Below are 22,586 nucleotides of genomic sequence, written 5' to 3'. Positions count from 1 at the left end.
GTGTGTGTGTGTGTGTGTGTGTGTGTGTTTGTTTGTATATATATTTTTTGATTTGTATTTTTTACTCACGTAGTCCTTGTGCACCTGTGCTCCGACCAAACCTAACCACTATAAATATAAATATAAATTAAATTATTTAATTATATCTATATAAAAAAAATTATATAATTAAATTTATGTTTATAGATACAAACGTCACAATAACATTTTGCGACATATGTGCGGGCTTTCCGGTAAAGATAGGTTACAAAAAGGGTTCAGCGAGTTTCCAGGGAGACGGGGGGGAACGGTCCTTTGAGGAAGATGTGAAAGACGAGACGTATCTCAGGTAACTAACGAAATATTTAGGAAATTTGTCGCCATTAACTTATAATAATATATATGTATTACCTGACAATGCCCGGTAACATGATGGCAGCTGTTTCTATGTGTGTGTATAAGCTAACAGACGGTGCTTGTTGTTAGCTTCAGATTTACGTTAGCTCGAGGGAACATTTAAGGTTAAATTAGCCCGTTTCGGGTTGCTAGCCGGCTAACTTGTTTTAAGTAGCTGATGTAAGTCTAACAACGGTCAAAAAACGCAGGGAAATGACTTGAGCTAACGTTAGCTTGTTGCTAATTTAACGTCGCTTTGGTAAAACGTAGCTGTGGCGCTAGTTAGCTTCACAAAAACAGTCCAAACTGAGTACAGGTTATATTCACAGACATGTCCCCTTTGTGGATTTAACTGTCGGTACGAAGCTGTGTTGAGTCAAACACACGTTTACGACCAGACCTGTTGTGTCTCACATGAAACAATAAGGACACAGACGTTTTAATGTGATAATTTAACGCACCGGGTCATTAACAGGTGATGTAACCGCAAGCAACTAACTTCGTGCATACTTTTAACTTTCGTTTCCTTTTAACAGGAAAGCATGAGAGAGAAGAGAGATGAAAGTATGGTGAAAGACCTCTCTGGGTTGTATGATGGAAGGACTGGGAAAGGAGAGATCCATATGCAGCTCTAAACCCTTCCCATGGCTAAGTCACCCCAAAACAGAGGCCTCAACCCTGCTATGGAAACTCAAAGACTGCTTCCCCACCAATGAGACAGCTTCCCCTCATCACACAGATAAAGAAGTAAGTATTCATCAGGATACAGTCAAGGTATCTCAGGTACACAGATATTTAGAGTCAAAGGAATTTTAATCAATTAGCATTGTCAGCTCTTGATTAAAAGGACAATGATAAAGACATATTATCAGAGATCCGATTCTGGGCAAAAATCCTATCAAATGTATCTCATAATGAACATATTCATAAATTATGTTAGCATACGTTGCAACTTTCTTGCAACATTTGTAACTTAAACAGTGATAAAGCATTAAAAAATATTCATCCATTTGTATCAGATGACCCTGTTTCTGACTATAAGTTACAAAATGCAATGTAAAGGGAAAATTGTGAGCCTGTGTGACTTTATTTTATTTGGGAGCTATAAAATGATTGTAAGCTGAACATAGGAAGTCTTATAAAGATGGTGCTTTCTGCATTTATCACATGCATGATGACATGGTTAAATGACGTGCAGGTGGCATATGAGGCCCCAGATGTGACTATAAAATCTCTATCAGCTGATAAACAAACTGCGGCAAGTTGGGGTGGTTAATGTAATAGTAAACTCTAAACCAACTTATTGACAGCTTTTTGTGGTTGGCACAGATTTACAGTACCCTTTCCTGTTTAGATTTAGCTATGTTAAGCCATACTGGTCAGTGCAATTATCTCCAGCTTTGAGGGTGCTGTTAACGCCATCACACATCCATGTAGACTTTTTAAATGTAATGTTGTATTCCTTTTGCATGAATATTTATTCAAAACATTGTTACTTAATGCTGGAGTCTGTAATTTTAAACAAACAAAATTGTCATATTTGTAGAAGCACATGAGGCAGATGATTGTTATGCTTCTAACAGCATTTGCTCCGATCCACCACAACTCAAAGTAAACAACAAATCAAAGTCAAGGAGTCTCTTAACGCAGTTGTCATTCATGTCAGTCAGTGCTCGTGAATTGCGGTCTAATGGTCAATCATGGCAGCAGTGATAATATAATGATAATAATAATATAATAATAATATAAATCAAGATTCTGTCACTGCCAGGAATGCACAACATTGGATTTTTTTCCAATATTTGATATGCCAATATAAAACAGCTAATTTGGCCGATTACTGATAATGTATCCACTTTTTTCTTCCCGCCTAATTTTAATGATCATCAAGTCTTCTCTGTAGTGGAATTAACATCATATTATGCATGATCTTATCGTGATGGCCCACCAGCAGATGGAGACATGCAATGCAATGCTTTTCAATGTATGTAATAATAATTTAATATTAATTCCTTGCCTCAAATGTTTTCTGAAACATCTCTTCGTGTACTGATAAGCTGTACAGTTAGTTTTGCTGCAGCTGGTGGGCAGTGCTGAGTTTTTGGCTTGACTGTTTCCACCATGGTTGCTGGGCCACAAACTTTCTTATTTTAAAGCTAAACAGCACACCAAAATAAGTTTCTGGAAACTTTTGAAGAGAGAAATAGGCAACACAGTAACAAAAATCTTGATTCATACTTAAACTGCACTGCTGAGTTTGACAGATTGACAACTGTTTACAAGCAGTGATTGACATTATTGACAGCTGTGTTAAAGACTCCTTGGCTCTAATGGTCAATTTCATGCAGGTGCAGTAAGGCCACTAGAAGTGCTTCAAATCAGTAGAGTAGGCAGAGGAATATCGATTTTTTTTCCACAGATGAGATTATCTGTTTGATATACTGCTGTGTGGATGCAGTGACAGCTTCAGCAAATATGACAAATACAAGTTACCAAATACAGTTTTAATGTAAGTTTTCTACGTTGACTCCTATTCAGCACTGAGACACCAGTTAATGCCTCAATCAGGAAACATTTATTATGAGCGCTTGGGTCAGAACAACAGCATGGATTGAAATGTGTGACAGAGCGCTAACCTAAAGCAATGGTCTATACATGCTTCTCCCTGTTTACACATGTGGGAGATATCAATTGCCAATACGTCAAAGTAAAACCACAGGCATGCTTGTAGGAAATGTTGTTGGACACTGTATAGCACCTTCCTGTTGTAGGATACAAGACGTGGGGGACTTTTGGGGGCCTTCGTGTCCTTTTATAATTGTTACTATGTGTCAAACATAACTTGCCAGAACAACGACTTTACTATGAGTAGGTCCGAGCTTACATAAGATAGATACAGTGGTGTAAAATAATTATAAAAGATGCATAATTATAAAAAAGTCATACTATCAGGGTCTTTTTATGTTCCAGAGCAATTACATGGACAGCAGAAAGGCCGTGCTGGAGCTGAAAGATGTCCCTCCTCCTCCCCTGCACTGTACTTCCTCTTCCCAGTCATCCCAGCCCTTCTCTCTGGCCCCTCTCCCTATGCCTCCTCCCTGCTTGCCTCCTCCTCCTCCTCCTCATCTCACACAAGACTCCCTCCAACAACAGCCCCCGCTACAGCAGCAGCAAGAGGGGGCTAGCCCCAAAGTAAGCATTTACACACACTGTGACTACTGCAGCACAGATGGCTATGGGTTATTGGGTGGTGGAAGTGTTGTTGGCAGCAGTAGTAGCGTCGCTGGTGTTGTGTCGCTCTACATGGCCCCAGGCTCTCTGGGAGCACCTATCAGCAGCAGCAGTATTAGCAGGTCCGGCCCTTGCTCTGTAGCCTCATCTGTTCATCAGTATAAACATCACACAAGCTGTGGGAGTGGGGGTGAAGTTTTCGATCCTTTGCCCACTCTTGGTTACAAATCTCAGCTGTCCTCCTCTGTCGCTACCTCTCAGCCTGTTTCATCACACCCCTACCTCTCCTGCTGCTCAGGGCTTCTCCAAACCTTCCCAGCTGCACCTCTGTCATGTAGTCAACCCAGCTTGTTCCCCTCCTCTGCACCTCTGGCTCCCTCGCTCCCCTGTGTTTCCTCTCTTCCCGCTCCTTTGCATGGCTCTTGCCTGGCCTCTTCTGGCTACTACACCTGTGGTGTGGACTGCTGCCCGTCAGCCAGAAGATCCCAGAGAAGCACACTCGGTGATCACCCAACCACCACCACCATCACTACTACAACCACCTCCGCACACTTCTGCTCTAATCCTATGCACCTAAATGTAAAACGCACGGTTTGTGTGAAGGGGGTGCACTACTGCCAGGAGTGCCTGTTGAAGGTTGGTGGAGTTTATTTCAATCACTGTGGCTTTTCTTTTGTGTTTGTGTGCCATGGAGATGACTGTAGGTAACTTTATTCTATTTGCATGAATGACAGGGTTCCCACATTCATGGAAGACCTGGAAAAGTCATGGAATTTCACACCGACTTTTTCCAGGTCTGGAAAAGTAATGAAACTATCAAAAAACTTCATTGAATGTTATGGGGAAAAAAAATAAGAAAACATGCCATGGACAGAATTTGAAGGAAGGAAATGAGTGGATTTTTTTTTTTTTTTACCTTTTTCTCTCTTACTTTAATTTTTATTTATCTATTTTTTAAGAAAACGGGTTTATAAGGCATGTTTTTCTGTTAAAAAAAATTTCATAGTATTTTCATAGTAAAAAAAAATTGTAAAACTGTCAAAGTTTGAGCTTGTTTTCTTTTTGATTTTAAGAAAAAATGTTTGAAAGTCATGTTATGGCAATTTTTTTAAAATTCTTTTTTAAAAGAATATTTAATTTAATTTAGTAATCTTACTATGTTAAGATTTTATATAAAATATATTTGAACAGAGTTTGGATCTTATATGTTTGGAAAAAGTGGGGCAAGAAAAAGTTTTAGGTCCTTAAAAAGAAGTCAGGGAAAGTTTTGAAATTTGTCCATGATGGTGTGTGGGAACCCTAAAATGATCTCAGTCATGTGATATGGTTTTGTAATTCAGTCATCAAAATCATTTGGTAAAGTACTGCTTTCTGTTCATGCTCTTTTGTTTTTTGCTGACAGTTGTAATGATTTGCACCTATTTTCAGCCTGTGAACGGTCTGCCGTCAGAGACAGACAAGGTGTGGCCCAATGTTCCTCTATCCGCGACTGCTCCCATCTCTATCCCCATTTGTAATGGCTGTGGCACCTCGTCTGATGGCATGATGCTCATGCCATCGGCCAGCCTCGGCAAGACTGGCCAGAAATATGGTTAGTGGACTCAAAGATACAACTTTTAATTCCTGCCTATACAGTGTTTCATTGGAATTTCATGTCAGATTGGTCTTGACGATAATGATTGGACATTTTGAAATAGCAAGCTTTTTTGAGTCATGTAGTTATGGAATTTTTTTCCATCCAAATCGACTGCAACAACAATAAAGTAACTTTTAATTCAAGCTGCTTTAAAGCTGTGAATGTGCGTGTAGAATAATTGTTTTGCCAATTGTCCCATAGGTTCTCCAGAGAACGGAGGCCCTGAGAATATCCCCCCGGTGGGCGTCTTCTGGGACATTGAGAACTGCAGTGTGCCCAGTGGACGCTCTGCTGCAGCTGTGGTCCAGCGGATCCGCAGCCATTTCTTTCAGGGTCACCGTGAGGCAGAATTCATTTGCGTCTGTGATATTAGCAAGGAGAACAAAGCTGTCATCCAAGAACTCAACAACTGCCAGGTACCAAAAAATCTCTACTAGTTTCATGGTTATGCTGTTACACATTAGCCATTTACACCCTGAATTAATGTTGCTGACCTACAGATGATATGAGTGTTGGTCCTGAAATGAAAGTAAATTTACCATCATCTTTGGGCTTAAGGCCCGACATCAGGCCTGACATCAAACAACTAGTGCAATGAAGACCGACAGTTGAATCATCTTTCTTTGTCTGTTTGCACAAAAACACACCCCAAAGATGACAGCCAAATGCCAGTTAGCATGTGCGTTCTGCACCTGTGTCATACATGTCATACATTAACCTCCATAAAATGACACGAACAAGCTGAGTAACTCCCCAAAAAGATTGCCAAAGAAAATTCCACAACATTGGAAAACATCTGAAATGTTGTACATTTTGCTTCATCAGGTTACTGTTGCACATATCAACGCCACGGCCAAGAACGCTGCAGACGACAAGCTTCGCCAAAGCCTGCGACGCTTTGCTGAGACTCACACTGCACCTGCAACTGTTGTACTCGTATCCTGTGAGTTCGTCTTAGATTCACTAAAATCAGGTGCAGCCTTGATGGTACAAGGGATTTTGTGATAAAACATGTTATCTTTTTATTTTTAATAGCGGATGTGAATTTTGCAAGTGAGCTGAGTGACCTCCGTCATCGTCATGGTTTCCAGGTTATCCTGGTCCATGGCAGCCATGCATCCTCAGCCCTACTGCAGCACGCCAACCGCCACGTGGCCTTCCAGGAGATCACAGCTGATCTGCCTCCACGTATGCTTGTCAAAGCACAGGTAGGTCTCACAAATGCTTCATTAGGACCTAAAAAAGACTTTTTTGATTCGGTCTTTATTACATGAGGTAAGTAGGTGGTGGCAAAAGTGACCAAGGAGACATTTGATATTAGTTTGGAATTACCCAGAGGGCAGAGAGGCAGTTGGTTGTGAATTTGATCATCTTCACAATAATTTATTGACACAATTCTTCCTAATTTGCATACTCTCAGCCATTCTTCAAACTGTTTTCAACTAAAAGGAAGACTACTGATTTTATCTTTTAAAGTGTAAATTATACAAACCAGACAGGCACGCTGTCTCTTCCTCCCCTCCCTCAGCCCAGTTTCAACCTCCTCTATGTGCACAACCTTCCTGTCAACTGTGACAAGAGCCTGCGGAACGCTGTGAAGCTCAGGCTCCGCCGCCTGTCAGACAACTGCGGCGGCAAGGTGCTGGGCATGTCCCAGGGCACAGCAGTCCTCCGATTTGGCAACCCCGAAGCAGCTGCACGTGCTCGCAAGCGCATGGAAAATGAGGATGTGTTTGGCCACCGAATCAGCCTTTCCTTCTCCCCACGGCCCAGAGACGATGCAAGTCCTGAGCCTGAGCTTCAGTCTCAGCCCCATCACTTCCCTCAGACTCTGCCCCAGGCCTATCACAGCCAGGATTCAGTGTTTGGCCCTCCGCCATCCATATCCTCCTTTTCCTTTCTGCCCCTGGAGAAACCCAGGTCACCCAGGAGGCCGCGGCGGGCAACCCGCCCGTGCTACGCCTCTGGCCCAGTGCCTGAAAGGCCCTACAGCCCCAGGAGGGGGTGCAGTGGGCCTCCCGGTGGTGCTCCAGCCAAGCCCCATCAGGTCAGCAGACTCGTCAGTGCCTGCTTCCCCTTAACCTCCACTGCCCTCTATCTTTGTCTGGGCCGCTATGTAAATCCCCTCCCCAGTGTCCCTCTAACTGCTGCTTTGACTAACCACTTACAGCTGCTCGCTAAGCTTCATGTGTCTGCCTGTGCTAGCATGTATGCGTTGTGGTTAGTGCTTCATGTATTCGCTATTGTCCTGCATGTTCATTGTCAGTAATCATACTAGTGCATGAATTAGCCTATAGCTTTTGTGCCTTTTTCTGACCGCGTTCGTTTAGTATATCAGTGCTGATATACTGCTTCATGTGAGTAGCCACTTTCTGTGTTTTGTCCAAAGTCTGCTTCATGCCTCTATTAATTCGGTTTTGGCCCATGCAGCTTTCCAATCTGACAAAACTGACCTCTGGTGGCTGGAATGACTGGCTTGGCCTTTTCTTCTTGATTCTAACCAAACAGACCAGTGTGAAAAGCTAGAGAAAAGTGGGATGAGCATTTAAAGTATTGTCTGTATTTGGGCAGTACAGAAAAATTCCAGTTTGGAGTTTGTCCAATGTTAGTCTCATTCAGACAACAATTCAAGGAAAAAAACAAACGAAATGCTGAGAATATTTAAGTAACCCAAAGATTGGTGTCAAAATGACTAATATCGCAGTAAACACAATACTGTAGTTACATTTCATCTTAGGTGTGGTTCATGATTTTACAAAATATCTATAAGTAAAGCTCACTCTCAGCGATATCATTAGCTGTGTCTGATGGGTCGAAAGTACTAAATGTCATAAATATGCCACTTATAAATCTGTCTCAAAAAAACTAAGATATAAAAAATAAACTAATATGTACCTGGTGTTGACTACTGCTCTATTTTCTAGTCAGGCAGGTGATTAAAAATGCTCACCCCTAGTTAAACTTCTGATCCTCCGTTAATGCTATTGAACTCCACACACAAACGCTTCAGCAGTATCCACCCAGTCAGCATCAACAGTACTGACATCTGCTGCCTCTGTCTGATCCAGGAGCTGGGCAGTTTAGATGGCAAACCCAGAATGGGCTTCCAGCACCTGGAGAAAGGACGAGCTGCTTCATCTTCCCCCCACAGTAATGGAGAGACCGGAGCCCTGGAGCAGCTGTCAAAGCCCGGCCTCACTGGAGAATCTGTGTACAGAAGGAGGTACATGTTGGGGAAACTGTACTGTTACCATCTAAAGTACTACTGAATATCAATTCAGATTAAACCAGTCATTGCCAAATTTCAGTAACTGGCTGGGTTCAACTTCAGACTGGAGGCAATGTGACCTGAAGCTGGGTTTTGGTATCTGATTTATTTTCTTTTCTGTATTATTTTAACAACAGTTTGATATCACTACTGCACGAGCAGACACACATCACACATACACACAAACACGAGCAGAGACAGAAGCTTAGCTTTATGCCCATCAGCCAAAACATTAAAACCACTGAGAGATTAAGTGAATATTATTGCCCACCTCGTTACAATGCTGAGAAACCTTTGGTCCTGGCATTCATGTGGATGCCACCTGACTCACTCCACCCACCCAAAAACCCAGGCAGACCAAGCGCCCCCTCTCATGTCAACAGTACTCCCTGATGGCAGTGGCCCCTTGGCAGGACAACAAACCATAAAAACATTTGATCGATGTGTTACTTGTTTTTTCATTCCATATGAAGAATGCAAAAAGAGGAGGGGCTCTAGGAACTACACGTTGCCCTTACACATGTACATGTGTCTTTTGTCATCTTTCCGTGTAGGAGAGAGGGCTCCTATCCTCGCAGTGTGACTGAATCCCCTCTAGAACAAGGAGACAGGAACACAGGGGAGTTCCAGATTAGTACACCATCAGCCTTCAGCAAGTTGAACCTGCACAGGAGCTTCAGTCCTCTCCTTCTGTCCCAGGGCTCCTGGTCATCCAGGTGACATTTTGGATATAAATCCAGCAAATTTGATCTAGTCAGAGCATTGATTTTTACTGAGGTGCCATACTGCATAATACAAATTCTCTAAACCCTCATTAAATGTGATGTTAGTTATTATTTCAAGGTTGTCTGCCCTCTTCTCTAACAAAAGGAGTGGGTCCCCCTGCCTGTCCAGCCGGTCCTCGCCGCTCCTGGCTGCCCCTCGTAGCCCGTGTCTCGAAGGTCCCCCTGAGCCTTTCTCAGATGGCGCAGAGGTCCAGGTGGCCAATCTGGACTACAGAATGTCCCGCAAGGATCTACAGCAAACACTGCATGACACCTTCTCCCGTTACGGACGGGTAAGGTGTAATGCAGTCCTCTTAACGTCTGAGTCCAAAATAACAAAATATGTTTAGACGGGACGCTTTCAGACGTTCTGCTTGAAATGAGATTCACACGTGTCTCAAAACATCTCCTTGTGGTGTAACTTGTTTTGTCTAGGTGAAAGCTGTGGAGCTGAGCCCCCACACTGACTATCAGCTGAAGGCCACAGTCCAGATGTTGTTCCTGCAGCAGGCCATTAGTGCCGTCAGTGGCCTGCACCGTTACAAGATCGGAGGCAAGCGCATTCAGGTGTCTCTGGTCACCGGTGGCAGCAACAAATCCCTCGCTATGCTCAGGTACAGTCAAAGGGAGTTGAGTGGGGCATATTTCCTCAACTATTCTGTTTTAGATTGTGAAGGTAAAAATCAGCCTCTTTATTATACAGCACCGAGATCATCACCATTCTCCAGGATGCACCTGCCAATTGCCTCCCTCTCTTCAAGTTCACTGAGATCTATGAGAAAAAGTAAGTAGCTTTATCCTCAACTCATTGTTTTCAAACATGAACTTCTTACTGGTTGTAACAGACATCACATCACCCTAATCCTGGCTTCTCTCAGTTGGCTCCCTGTTCATTTTAGAATTGATTTTAAGATTTCATTGATCACTTTTAAAGCTCATCTTGGTCTGGCCCTAGCTACATGACAGAATTGGTGACCCCTTATGAGCCACTTTGCAGCCTTAGGTCCTTGGGTGGGACCCTTTTGGCCTTGCCAAAGTCTAGACTTAAACTTAAGATGACTGTGCCTTTGCCATCAGGCCCGCTCGGCTTTGGAACAACGTTCCCGAGGAGATAAGGCTCGCAGAATCAGAGACTTCTTTAAAATCACTACTGAAAACCCATTTTCAAAGGCTTGCTATTATGTGACGTTGTCTTTTAATGTATTTATTTATAAATATATTTAACTTTTTAATTTAGGTTTTATTTCTATTCTTTTATTTTATTTATGGTTTTATTGCTTCTGTTGTTGTTTTTGGTCTATTTCTTTGTATCATATTATATTGACATTAATGGACAGCTAACTAAAGGTGTTAAGTAAATAGTTATTATTATCAATATTATTAACAACATTAATGACATATTTTCGATTATAGCAATTTCAAAATAAGATTTGTATTTCAGTAGTTTGCGCTGCCAAACTTTATGCTCTTCCTTTGTCTCTCCAGATATTCCCGTAAGCTCGTGGTTGGGGATCTGTACAGGCTACCAGAGGTGGTGGCAGTGCGAGATCAGGGAGGTTCGAGGCTTGTGTGCCTTCTTCCTAGCAGCCAAATCCGTCAGAGTCCACTGGGATCTTCCCAGTCCCAGGAGGGCTCCTCCTCTGCCAGCGGCAGCCCTGTGGTGTTTGAGGAGCTGGAGTACCACGAACCTGTCTGCAGAGAACACTACGCACAGCAGGATTTCAGGTCATTATACATGCACATTGTATATATTACATTCTGATTAAATGCTTATTTCACGAAAGTAATAAAAGATAGGTAAAGTTAATAAGGTAAATAAGATAATAAAACGCACGTGAATGATACTTCGTTACCAAGTTGATGCTAAAATTCAGACCCTATACCGCCAAGTTTTTACATGGTGGTATAGGGTTTTCTCTAGTACCGCATGTACTGTAGATAGCGGGGATGCAGTGCTTCCATAGGCCTGCAGGTTTTCTAGTCTGCCAAAGGAAGGACACCTAGCAGTATGGAAGAACAGCAGCAACAACACGGGGAAGATGGTGACAAGTGCAGCTGCAACAACAGCTTGACCTCATTTCAAAGAAGCATTTTTTTCCTGACGCTTACACATTTTTTAATGCTGAGCATAGGAAGGGGTTCATATTTACGCTATGCTACAAATGTCAGCGGTGTGACGAGGCACTGAGCGTCTATTTTGCAGTGAGAATTGCACTATTGGCATGTTTTTGTTGTCACCAAGGGTTGAAAAATGTTCAACTTTAAAGTAAAATGCGCTTTTCACTGTCAGTTTTTACCCAGTTGGAAGAGGGTCAGAACAAATAGGCCAGCACAAAGACCAACCATCACATCAAAGTTCCTTAGTGTGCAGTGGTTTGTTTTTTCTTTTTTTTTCTCCACTTAAAATGATCCTGCCACCAACCAGCACCTGATGATTACACTGGCTGTGCAGGAGTTTTGTTCACTGGGTTAGGGTTAAGTTTAATACTATGGCCATTTGTTCTCTTTTCAAGAGCATCTTGACCCGTCATGTAGCGCTCTCTGACTTGCTCTGAAGGATTGAATCACCAACCTTAATTCTCACAATCACTGTTCTCTGAGCAGTAAAATTTAAGCTGACTGTCCACTGTGTCCATTACTGATTTTGTGTCTTATCTTTTTTTCTTTTTAGTGAGGTTGACTTTGACCCTGACTCCTATAAAATCCCTTTTGTTGTGATGTCTCTGAGCACCTTAGCCTCTGAGGTCCACAGTCTGCTGCAGTCACACGAGGGAACTCTTCCATTACTTAGGTGACAACCAGCTCTTTATTTCATGTATAAACTTTTTCAAAAATCGAATGAAGCATGTTTTCCCGCATTATGAAATCCATAATGTACTGCACTTTCCATTTTAGTTTTCCAGACTGCTATGCAGCAAAGTTCAGCCCTCTGCAGCTAGGCAATGAGACACTGGAGGGTGGTGTCCCCCTGGAGCACCTCATTACCTGTGTCCCCAGCATCACAATAGTCACAGCTCAGAACGGCTTCAAAGTCATCAAGTGGATCCACAACAAACCACCAGCTCCAAACTCCGGTAGGAATATTCAGAATTTCTATTTTGTTGGAGGTTGTTTTAGCATCCTTCAGCACCGTGCCTACATGTGCATCTTTACCAGCCAGATATACGTGTTTCAGACATTTAATTAAAATAAATTTCATGCAGAGCCCTGGATTCAGCGCTGCAAGAGTCCAGTCGGCAACCCACAGCTCATACAGTTCAGCCGAGAGATTATTGACCTGTTGAAGAGTCAGCCATCTTGCATCATGCCCATGAGCAAGTTCATACCTTCGTACCATCATCACTTCGCCAAGCAGTGCCGCGTCTCAGATTACGGCTACTCCAAGCTGCTGGAGCTTTTGGAGGCCGTGCCACATGTCCTACAGGTACTGAGGATTCTGAGGATCTTAAACTCTGCATTCTACAAATAGTATAGTCTCTATTTTAATTATGTTCTTACCTGCAGATCTTGGGTATGGGCACCAAGCGATTACTGACCCTGACACATCGTGCTCAAGTAAAGCGCTTCACCCAGGATCTGCTCAAACTGCTTAAATTTCAAGCAAGCAAACAAGTGGTGATCAAGGACTTCATGCAGGCGTACCACTGGTCAGTCAACACTGACATTAGAGCTGCACATGCCCCTACGTTGCCCCTTTCCCCTCATCAGCAGTTGGAGAAAAGTGTCAAATATGAGTATGGATCATCAGTGTTGTTTGTTTTAAATGTATTTTTCTACCTTGTGTGTCAGGTGCTTCTCCAGAGACTGGAGGGTAATCGACTACGGGATTTGTGACCTGATGGACCTGCTGACAGAGATCCCCGATACCACTATTACTATTACACATCAGGACACGGACACAGTCATCTCTGTTCCAAAGAGAGGTCTGTTTAAAAGTTATTAACCCTCTTTACCCTAAAAAAACTGGGGATATATATATATATATATATATATATATATATATATATATATATATATATATATATATATATTTTTTTTTTAAATGGTGAAAAAGGCAACAAGCATTGGGCAAGAAATGTTCCACAAACTGCAAGGCATAGGTAAAGATGACAAGAAAAACACCTGAACATTATTTAAAGACGACGAAGGAAAAATGTTCACAAAACAATGTTTATAATTATTTTAATTATATATTTAAAAGTATTATACAGAAAAAACAAACATCTTTTAGGTAATTTTCTGGTGCGTTTTTGTTTTTTCCTTTTCTAATTTTTTGCTTCTTTTCACGTAATTTTCTCACAACTCTTTTTGTCCATGTTTTGTTATGTTGCTCGTTGCCTTTTCCCAATAATTTTGATAGAAATCAACCAGTACTAACAATACTATTTGCATTGTCCGCCTCACACAATCGTGCAATTATTGAATTTATATATAATACATCAAAGTTTAAGAAAAGGCTGACAATTCCTGCAGTAGTAGTAATTTTACCAGTTAAAGATGTTTATTTCTTCATTAATAAGCTTTCCCTGTATCTGTCTAATTTGCCTACAGAGCGTACGGTTGAGGAGATTGAGCGCACTAAGCAGTTTGGGAAGGAGGTGGTGGACCTTCTCCGTCACCAGCCTCACTGCCGGATGGCCTTCAGTAAGTTCATCCCCACTTATCACCATCACTTCGGCCGGCAGTGCAAGCTCAGCTACTATGGCTTCACCAAACTCATGGAGCTCTTCGAGGCAATCCCCAACATACTGATGGTGAGTCAGGATCACCTCCAACCCTCAACTATGTTTTTTTTTCTTTGCACACACATAAAACTTCATAAACTCCAGATAGTGAAAAATAAGAAGAGTAGAGATCAAGAAGTCAGTCTTACAAAGAAAAACAATCAATAAAAAAAGGAGAAAATTTAGACAAAAAATGCTAGCATAATTCAGAAAAAACAAAGCACAACAAAAAGCACACTGTGCAGAAAAACAAATTAATCAGTGGACAGCAAAAACAAATAAATATTCATTTCCATCATCCTAAATAAAACATCCTAAAATATGAGTGTAGCAGATGTTGCACTGAGGAATTTGCTTCGATTTACCACATTTAGCATTGATTGTACATCCACATAAAAGGTGGAACATTTCTAGCTATGAGGAATCTGTATATTTCTGTTGTGTATTGATCGCCCCTCCATGTTGTGCGTCTTAAGAAAAATGATGGCAATGACCAGGATATTTTTCAAGGCAGGGACAGTTGTAAAGTACGATCCATATATTTCCACTTGCTTCTTTGAACTTGCTTATTACAACTGACCTGTGAATATGTGATCATCATTATCAGGCAACTCTCACAGATTCAGCTCCTCCTGCTGTCATTTAGTCAGATTATCTTGTGGTTCAGATCAGGCACTTTCTCATGTCAGGTGCTCAGTTTGAATTGAGCAGTTGAACCCACCTTTAATCAAGCATAAATGTCTCTTCCTCCGTCTCTGCCCAAACACTAATTTATCAGCTGTATGCCTCCTTTTTCAGGTGTTGGAGTGTGGCGAGGAGAAAGTGCTGACTCTGACAGAAGTGGAGCGTATCAAGGCTCTGGCGGCTCAGCTGGTAAAGCTGCTTCGGTCTCAGAAAAACTCCAGCCTTCCTGTCAGCCAGCTGCTCACTGAGTACAGCAAGACCTTCGGTTATGGTCTACGCCTGCAGGACTACGACGCCAGCTCCCTGCCGGCTCTGCTGGCCAAACTCTGCCATGTGGTCAAGGTAGAAAACAAAACCTCAAGGATTAAACATTTTTTAGATCATTTCAATTTGTTTGCTCCTTTCCACTGCTTGTAATTGCATGCAGCATTAATTACCAGTAAAATGCAGATAAATAAGTGGCCGCTGTCTTTCCATTTTTAAGGTGGTGGACGGCTCTGGGGCTCGTGAAGTGCAGTTAATCAACAGGAAGTCTTTGCGCTCGCTGACCTCCCAGCTCCTGGCTCTGCTCATGTCCCAAGAGAAGGAGCAAGTCACCAGAGGCCTCAAGGTGGACGAGCTGAGCCAGCATTATTTGACTGCCCATGGGGCGCTGCTCAACCCATGTGAGTATGGGTTCCTGTCCCTCAGCGAGTTACTCAAGAGCCTGCCCTACCTTGTGGAGGTGAGTGAAAAACTTAACTTTATTAAAACCTCAAGCTTTCAGCATTTTCTTCTCCTACTGTCACGTAGTTTACCTGTGCTCCCACACGATCTGACCATGTTTAATCTTTCACAGTTGTACTATGAAGAAAGTGATGACAGCAGCAAAGCTGCCAGTGGTGGTGAGGAGTGGGTGAGGCTGACCAGGCTCTACCAATTTGCCCGTAACATACGCGCCCTGCTGCACACCTACCACTACAACCAGATCTTCCTGACGGAGTTTCAGGGGGCTTATAACAAATTTACAGGCTGCAGCCTCGAACCACGTTCCTATGGATACACCAGCACTGACGAGCTGCTCAGCGCCATCCCGCAGGTAGGGTTAAATTTCATTAGATACTTTCACTGTGAATCGTCCAGAACTCGACACATCATTTTGTCTATAGATAAGTTAGAAGCGTCAGATTTGCTAGTCTTAGTTAAATATCTCACTTTTCAGGACTTATCATTATTTCAGGCCATTTGTTTTTGCCCTGAGTAACAGATATTTTTAATGAAATAATGCATTGTCTGCATTTTGTGATGTGTCCTCATCAGGTGGTCTGGATCAAAGGGCATGGTCACAAGAGGATTATCGTTTTGAAGAACGATATGAAAGGTAAAGGTGATGGTAATAAGCTCATTTGAAGTCAGGCTTATCATCAGTTGTGATCATTGGTATATACGCCTATTGTGAATAATTTCAGAGGTGATCTGTAGATGCTCCCTCTGAGTACTAGTAATTTACTGAGATGGTGCCTTCAACAGAATATGGAAGCTGAAAACGTGTGTGTGTGTGTGTGTGTGTGTGTGTGTGTGTGTGTGTGTGTGTGTGTGTTTTGTTTAGCAAGGGCAAGTCCTTCAATCCCCAGCAGCCCGCAACCAGGAGAGAACACAGAGAGCCCGAGAGATAGCCCGATCAGCACCGCAACCTCTGGAACCCAGAGTCCAGGTAACATCGGTCACACAAATGGTATTTGTATAGACTAGAGTTGTATAACTGGTCATTTTTGAACCAACACTGGTACCTGGAATTCAGTATTGTTACACAGCAGTACCTGTCCTCTGTAATTTATTTTCTCTTCAATAACAAAATGTAAATTTTGAAAAAGCTGCAGGGCTGACGGAGTAGACTAAAAGGCAGTTGTGCTCCTCTGTTCTGTTCAAACCACACACAGTCATCTGTCTCTAAGCGGGTTTCATTACAGATTTGTACAGAACTTAGGTGATATTTTCAGAATGTCGATAAAACACTATTGCGAGATGACTGCGTTTCCATCGAGTGATGTTATGCAACTTCTCTCACGATAGCTTTCCAAGAAGTATGAAGATGGATGTTAAAACATCAGCAGGTTTATTTTATTGCAGCCACCGTGTTAACCGTCATTATTTCCAATCGCAGGCGACATAGGCATGGTCTGTGATAATGGAGAGGGAAGCCCCTTATACAAGGGAGCGGCCACATATATTCTAGGATGTGATAGGATTTGAGTTTGCAGTGGAATTGTGGATTCAGAGTTTTCGGATGATTCACTCAGCTTTTGAGGAGTCATGTGATGCAATAACACCTCTTGTAGCGCCTGCTGTATCATGCCTGAGGGAACCAGTTCCCACCGACACATTCAACGCCATAGCATCATGTGGAAAAAGTGTTTTTTGCAGTTTTGTTGAATTCGGCTTTTTGGAAACACCTAATATACCGCCTCAAATGAGCGTGAAAACTTTTTTCTGATTCAGCCGCCTGACTGAAGTTGAACACAGCGACTCTGCAGAGCTCAGTGACTGTCTTCAAGGCATCAGGATGTTTTACGACACCTTCACCTCTTGTCTAAACCAGCCTTTTTCACTTAAATGCACTCTTAGTTGCCAAAATTAGTACTAGCAGTGCTGAGTTTGCAACCCAAGTATAGACTTGTCAGAAATTTTTCATTTATTGTATTTAGTGACTTTTTCTTCAAATATAGTGAATTAATTAAAAATATAAAAACTGATTACCAGAGATTATGAAATAATTGAAAGAAAGTAATGTTTGACTTTTCATCATGGTTTTAAGAGAACTCTGCTCAGTCAGTCTTTCGTAAAAATAAATCTAAGTTGAAATAAAATCCTCCTTTACCTGCCAGGTGTCGATGCAGCGGCAGAGTCAGAGCTGCTGTGTCTGACATCACCAGTAGACCTACTATGTGGTCCTGTACCATCCTGCCTACCTTCACCTCAGCTCCATCCTGACCCCGTTCTCCAGGACCTGATTCATTTTGAGAAAACTCCACCAACAGGTACGTTTTTAATGTTCCACGTTTGATATATTTTATTTAAACCCGTTAAGTTAATCAGTCATTGTTGTGGTAATACTGAAAGTCTATTGGAATTAAAAGCATTCAATTACTGTTCAGTTTGTAAGATGGCAGGTTTGTCATTTTTACTTTAAAAAACCGGTTCTCAACATTTCAAACATAAAATGACTTGATACAAATACAGTATGGAGTTCGGTTTTCTTATTTGGCCCATAATCCCCAACTAATGTTCTGCCAAAATTATGTCTGCCTTCAGCCAGCCAGCATGTGTATTTGAACACTGATCCAGATGCTTATTTATTTCCACATTTCAGACTTCAAAATTTTATCAAACAAAGGAAAAAAAATGGGGAATTATGTGGCCTCAGCACAGATATGTGCTGTGATTTCTTTCTGATTTTCGAAGATGTCAGAGAAAGAAAACATTTTTAACTGTCTTACGGGAACAATTAAGCCCCAAATCAAGAACATATTTTTCCTCTTAACTGTAGTGATCTTTGTCAGTCTAGATCATTTAGTGTGAGCTGTCAGATGAGAGATATCGGCCGTAGAGATTTCTGCCTTCTCTCCAATACAGTGGAACTAGCTGGCACTCGGCTTGTGGTGCTCAAAGCGCCAAAAAATATATCTGAAAAACAGCAATGTCTCGTACCAGAAATCATGACCCGGTCACGTAAGGTAATCCACAGACCTTGTTGTGAGCGGTTTCATGTAGGAACTATTTTCTGTGCAGTGATTTGTTTGGTCGGTGTGGTTCAGTCAAAAGAAAATAATTTGTACATAAAACTGCTCACAACAAGGTCTGTGGTTTAGTGTCCAGGTCATGATTAATGGAGGGAGACGTTGCTGTTGTTGAGTTTTAGAGATTTATTTTTTTAGCTTTAAACACCACGAGCTAAGTGCCGTCTAGTGCAGTTATCTTTGTGAGAAAGCACTTTTCTACAGCTGATGTCCCCCAACTCTCGGCAACTTGCACCAAAACAATCTGGATAGATAAATATCACTACAGCTAATTGATTTTTGGAGGAAATGTCCCTGTGAGTGAAGCAAGGGAGAACAAAATTATATTTTAATGAGAACATCACACTTTTATTTGCACCTTTCCTGCCGTTCATCAGGTGTAAGCTCAGTCTCTGTTTGTGTGATTTCAGTGAGCGATGAACCAGAGGAGACCGCTTCAGCTGACGGCTCATCTGTTCCACCTGGCAGCACAGACGACGCCGCGGCCTCCAAACCTCCACCGCACCCCGATGTGAAGACGCCCACGTCAATGGACAGCCCCAGCAGAAGAGCCTCACGCAGCAGAATCAAGTTAGCCGCCAACTTCTCATTCACTGCAGGCCTTTGATCCTTTTCACACACACACACACACACACACACACACACACACACACACAAAGCAATACTAACTCGCATTTAGTGTAACTCTAAATACCAGAGTTGACCGGCTACATTGAACACATCACACAGACACGATCCTAGAGGAGCACTAGTGTCGTCCCCTCCACACCTTGAACACGCTCTTATCACTCATCAGCCAACTTCGTTCCCTTCGTTTACTGATTTCACAATCGGTGTGTTCTTCCGATGATGTTTACCAAGCTGTGATTTTCTTCTTGCAGATTTTCTGCAATTCTTTAAATTCTGCAACGTGCGTTTGATTTCACCTCGAGGGAAGTTAGATTATCTTTGCATGCACATCTTCAGTTCAGAGCCACGTTGTGTCAAAGACGCTCGTTGGCGTACAGTTATTGAAAACTGAGTTAGTTGCCACTGTATACGGATCATCAGATAACGGGAGAAACGTTAGGGCTGAGTAACTATGTTTTCTGTTAGTCCAAGAAATGTAGGTACTCACATTCTCAGATTATAGAATTAACAAACTGAAGGTTTATAGAGTTGTTTTGTTAAAATTGAGAAACCTCCATGTGTACCTCCTTGCTGTATCCCCAAAGACAGAGCATTTAATTTACGATATAAACTCCTTTCATATTTTAGGAGATTTTGCTTTGTAGGTAATGATAGACATGTCAACCAACTGGCCGCTGAGCACCTGCCTTCTTTCAGTCTTCTCTTGGTTAAAGGATTTCTAACGAGGCAGCTTCTCATCTTTAGTCTCTGTTAAGTAGCCTCAGGACAGTGTTTTCAGTTCCTTCTTATATTATGCAGAGTATTTAGTAGTCTGTGCAAGTATTTGGCCCGAATGTTTGGTGGCAATTCAACAACGAGTGTAAAAAAATGAGTGCTCTCGCTTTTATTAACAGAAGCTAACCGTTTTTGAGAAGTTAAATCGCGGTCTGCAAAGTTTCGGTATCACGATGAGCACTATTTACAGGAATTTTTTATTCTTGTCGTACTTTGACTTGATTTATTGGAAGGATTTTGGCTTGTCTCACACAGGGACTCTACTGAAGGCCTGAGAGGAGAAAGGTGGCTCTGAAATACTCTGGCCTGATGTGTGCTCAGGCAGGAGAAACCGAGATCTACTTTGATTGTTCGGCTTTAGCCAGCAGCCGCTGTGTTTGTGTTCTTTTAGCTGTGTTTTGTCTGCATGTGGTTTACACTGGAGTAGGTGGTGTGAAATATGCATGGTGTGCATAAATGAGTTTATGCATGGTGTAAACCGAGGAGGAACAGATGACGGTAAGACATTCTTTAAGATCAGTCTTTTGTTTGCACCGCGTTTTAGGGATCTTGTATTCGGCGTCACCCTCGCAGCTGCTACATATACGCTCAAGGTTTTTTGAGTTAACCTTGTTGCTGGTGAGCGCTGCGTTCGCGGTGACGTCCGCTGCCTGAGTTGAGGAGTCGAGGGGAGCAGTGAGCACTCCTGAGTTTTTGATTTTTAAGATGATGGGCTGTGAGTCTTTAGGGGGGAGAGATGGGTCGGGAGGTTTTTGGTGGAGCACCTCGTGGGCTCTGGGCAGCCTCCTGAACAGAGGACCCTCTGCGGCTCTCTGGAATCTGCCGGGCTTTTACAATGGCTTGTATTTGCCACGGCGCCAATGGAATCGCCATCGTATCTCCCCCCCTTCCCTCACATCTTACAGAGGAGTTTTTACTTGCCGACGTGTGTTGTTTTCCTGTCTCTAGTGTTTACAAGACTGCTGGCTGCTGAATTGCCACCAAATACTGTCGGCTGCCTTGAATTTTAGCGCATCGTTGAAATCTAAAGGTTGTTTGTGTTCAGAGAAAACGTTCAAAGAATGGGTAAGAGCCCATTTCATCAGTTTTTGTCCAGTTTCAGTGTTTGCCTCTTTAGCCAGCGTTTGCCAGAAATTTTCTTTTGTCAGGCTTGATTCCACCTGCCAACTCGCCTGATTGTCTGTAATGCCGATTAAAATGTTTTTAATCAGGGTTTTTGTGGTTCTGACTGTCTGGAAACCTCTTTGATAAAAGAATGAGCAGCTAAGTAAATTATTTAAAGTTGGTAATGGTAGAAAGGGGCTGAAAATGCCTGCAATAAATTTCTAGATTAAACTTGGCAGAAAGAATATATTTTTGTGATTTTGAGCAAACCCTAGCTCTCCTCCGTATCCCTTTCCCACCATATTAGCTCTGGTTCTTGAGCCGGTTCTCTTCAGGAAACTTGGAAGTTTAGTGTCATCTAGTGAAGCATTTCAGTCAGTTTTGAGTGGAACCATTGTAATCAAGGATGTGTCATCGTTGGAGAGCGTTGCACAATGCACAACAGAAGTTGTAGCAAAATTGTGGATTACATTGATTACCTATAATTCTGTTAGTATAGATATTTGCCTTCACCCCAAAAACAAGCATAAACCAACTATTAACAAAACCGCTGTTCGCTTGTTTTTGTCTGACCATTTCTCATTGACTTCTCCATCATCCGTTTCCAGTTTGTAGAAAATGACGCGCCGATATTGATATGATGATATTGTCACAGTTGGCTCTTCAGGTCATGGAAAACCTGCTATTTTTTGGTTCCAACTGCGAACCAACTTTCGGTTCTGAACCAATTATTATGGTCAAAATACTCTGAACTCTTCATAATTAGGTGCAGGAACCAGAACGTAACCGGATCCGGGTTGGTGGAAAAGGGATATCAGAGTACTGCAGTGGCAGCTAACTGTAATGAGTAAATGTAACTTCTCTATTAAGCTTTCTCTCTTTGTTTTGGTTACATCATTGAGAAGCTATCGTGCCTGTCAAAATATGCACTTTTGCATAGTTTTGGTTCATGAAATGTGAAATGAGGCAGTGGACTGGGAGGGGTGGAAGCATGTTTTTGTGTCTTTGCCTCTGTTTCTGTTTGACTGTATCTGATATTGTTTTGCTCATTTAGTTTTCATGTTGCAACAGTTCTACACTTCAAGACAGTATCTTCTTTAATCGTCAGTGTCCTTAAATCTCCTGCCTTGTGATTGTGTTTACCGGGTCAACAACTGTCTCACTAATGTGTCCTCTCTAACATACACCTCCCTCTGTCACCGTGTTTTACTGCCTCACTGCACCAGAAGTCACTCAGACACTCTGAAGTGTTTGAAAGGACCAAAAAAAGATTTCAGTTAATAAATTTCACAAGCATCAATTCTGACTCGTCTCAATGTTGTTATTGCCTCCGCGCCAGCAATTGCCATGGCCGGAGGCATTCATTTTCGGGTTTTCTGTACGTGAAACTTTCACTTGAACTGAGCAGTTAAGGTCAAGGTCACTGTGTCCTCGTCTGTCTCATTGTTGTGAACGTTTTTTTCCAAGAACAGCGCGAGGGGTCGGGAGGTTTTTTGTCGTCATATTTGGCACAAATGTTCACTCGGACTCAAAGATAATCTGAATAGAGTTTGGCCGTCAAAAGTCAAAGTCACTGTGATCTTTCATCCATGTCATACTTGTAAATACACTTTGATTGGA

At 42.2% G+C, this 22,586-nt stretch overlaps 1 protein-coding gene across 3 annotated transcripts; it reads left to right on the top strand.

Moving 5' to 3' along the window:
* The first annotated feature begins 207 nt into the window (after window positions 1-207).
* marf1 (meiosis regulator and mRNA stability factor 1) lies at window positions 208-22,266 on the top strand. 3 transcript variants are annotated; one of them, XM_042485947.2, is made up of 27 exons: window positions 208-328; window positions 912-1,122; window positions 3,346-3,567; window positions 5,035-5,197; window positions 5,444-5,658; window positions 6,068-6,185; window positions 6,278-6,450; window positions 6,771-7,289; window positions 8,311-8,465; window positions 9,065-9,226; window positions 9,381-9,567; window positions 9,710-9,888; window positions 9,978-10,058; window positions 10,760-10,999; window positions 11,946-12,065; window positions 12,170-12,348; window positions 12,478-12,698; window positions 12,779-12,921; window positions 13,064-13,197; window positions 13,826-14,028; window positions 14,797-15,024; window positions 15,167-15,406; window positions 15,521-15,760; window positions 15,982-16,042; window positions 16,271-16,375; window positions 17,547-17,699; window positions 18,869-22,266. In XM_042485947.2, the coding sequence occupies exons 2-27, from the start codon at window positions 967-969 to the stop codon at window positions 19,063-19,065; spliced, it is 4,794 nt and encodes a 1,597-aa protein (XP_042341881.2). In that variant the 5' UTR covers window positions 208-328; window positions 912-966; the 3' UTR covers window positions 19,066-22,266. The 3 variants fall into 3 exon arrangements, with proteins under 3 accessions (XP_042341881.2, XP_042341879.2, XP_042341880.2); XM_042485945.2 differs by having other exon boundaries at window positions 3,346-4,242; XM_042485946.2 differs by lacking the exon at window positions 6,771-7,289 and having other exon boundaries at window positions 3,346-4,242.
* Window positions 22,267-22,586: the final 320 nt, after the last annotated feature.

Source organism: Plectropomus leopardus, chromosome 3, assembly GCF_026936395.1.
Source record: "Plectropomus leopardus strain MGB_pleo_1.0 chromosome 3, ASM2693639v1, whole genome shotgun sequence".
NCBI classification, from domain to species: Eukaryota; Metazoa; Chordata; class Actinopteri; order Perciformes; family Serranidae; genus Plectropomus; species Plectropomus leopardus.
Note: the sequence above shows the minus strand (reverse complement) of the source record. Positions and strands in the feature narration are given on the sequence as shown.

Coding starts and splice junctions, on each gene's coding strand:
- marf1 (XM_042485945.2), top strand. CDS start 967: ATGATGGAAGGACTGGGAAAGGAGAGATCCATATGCAGCTCTAAACCC. Junction 6,186..6,277: donor AACTGTTGTACTCGTATCCT/GTGAGTTCGTCT, acceptor TATTTTTAATAG/CGGATGTGAATTTTGCAAGT. Junction 9,568..9,709: donor CCTTCTCCCGTTACGGACGG/GTAAGGTGTAAT, acceptor TGTTTTGTCTAG/GTGAAAGCTGTGGAGCTGAG.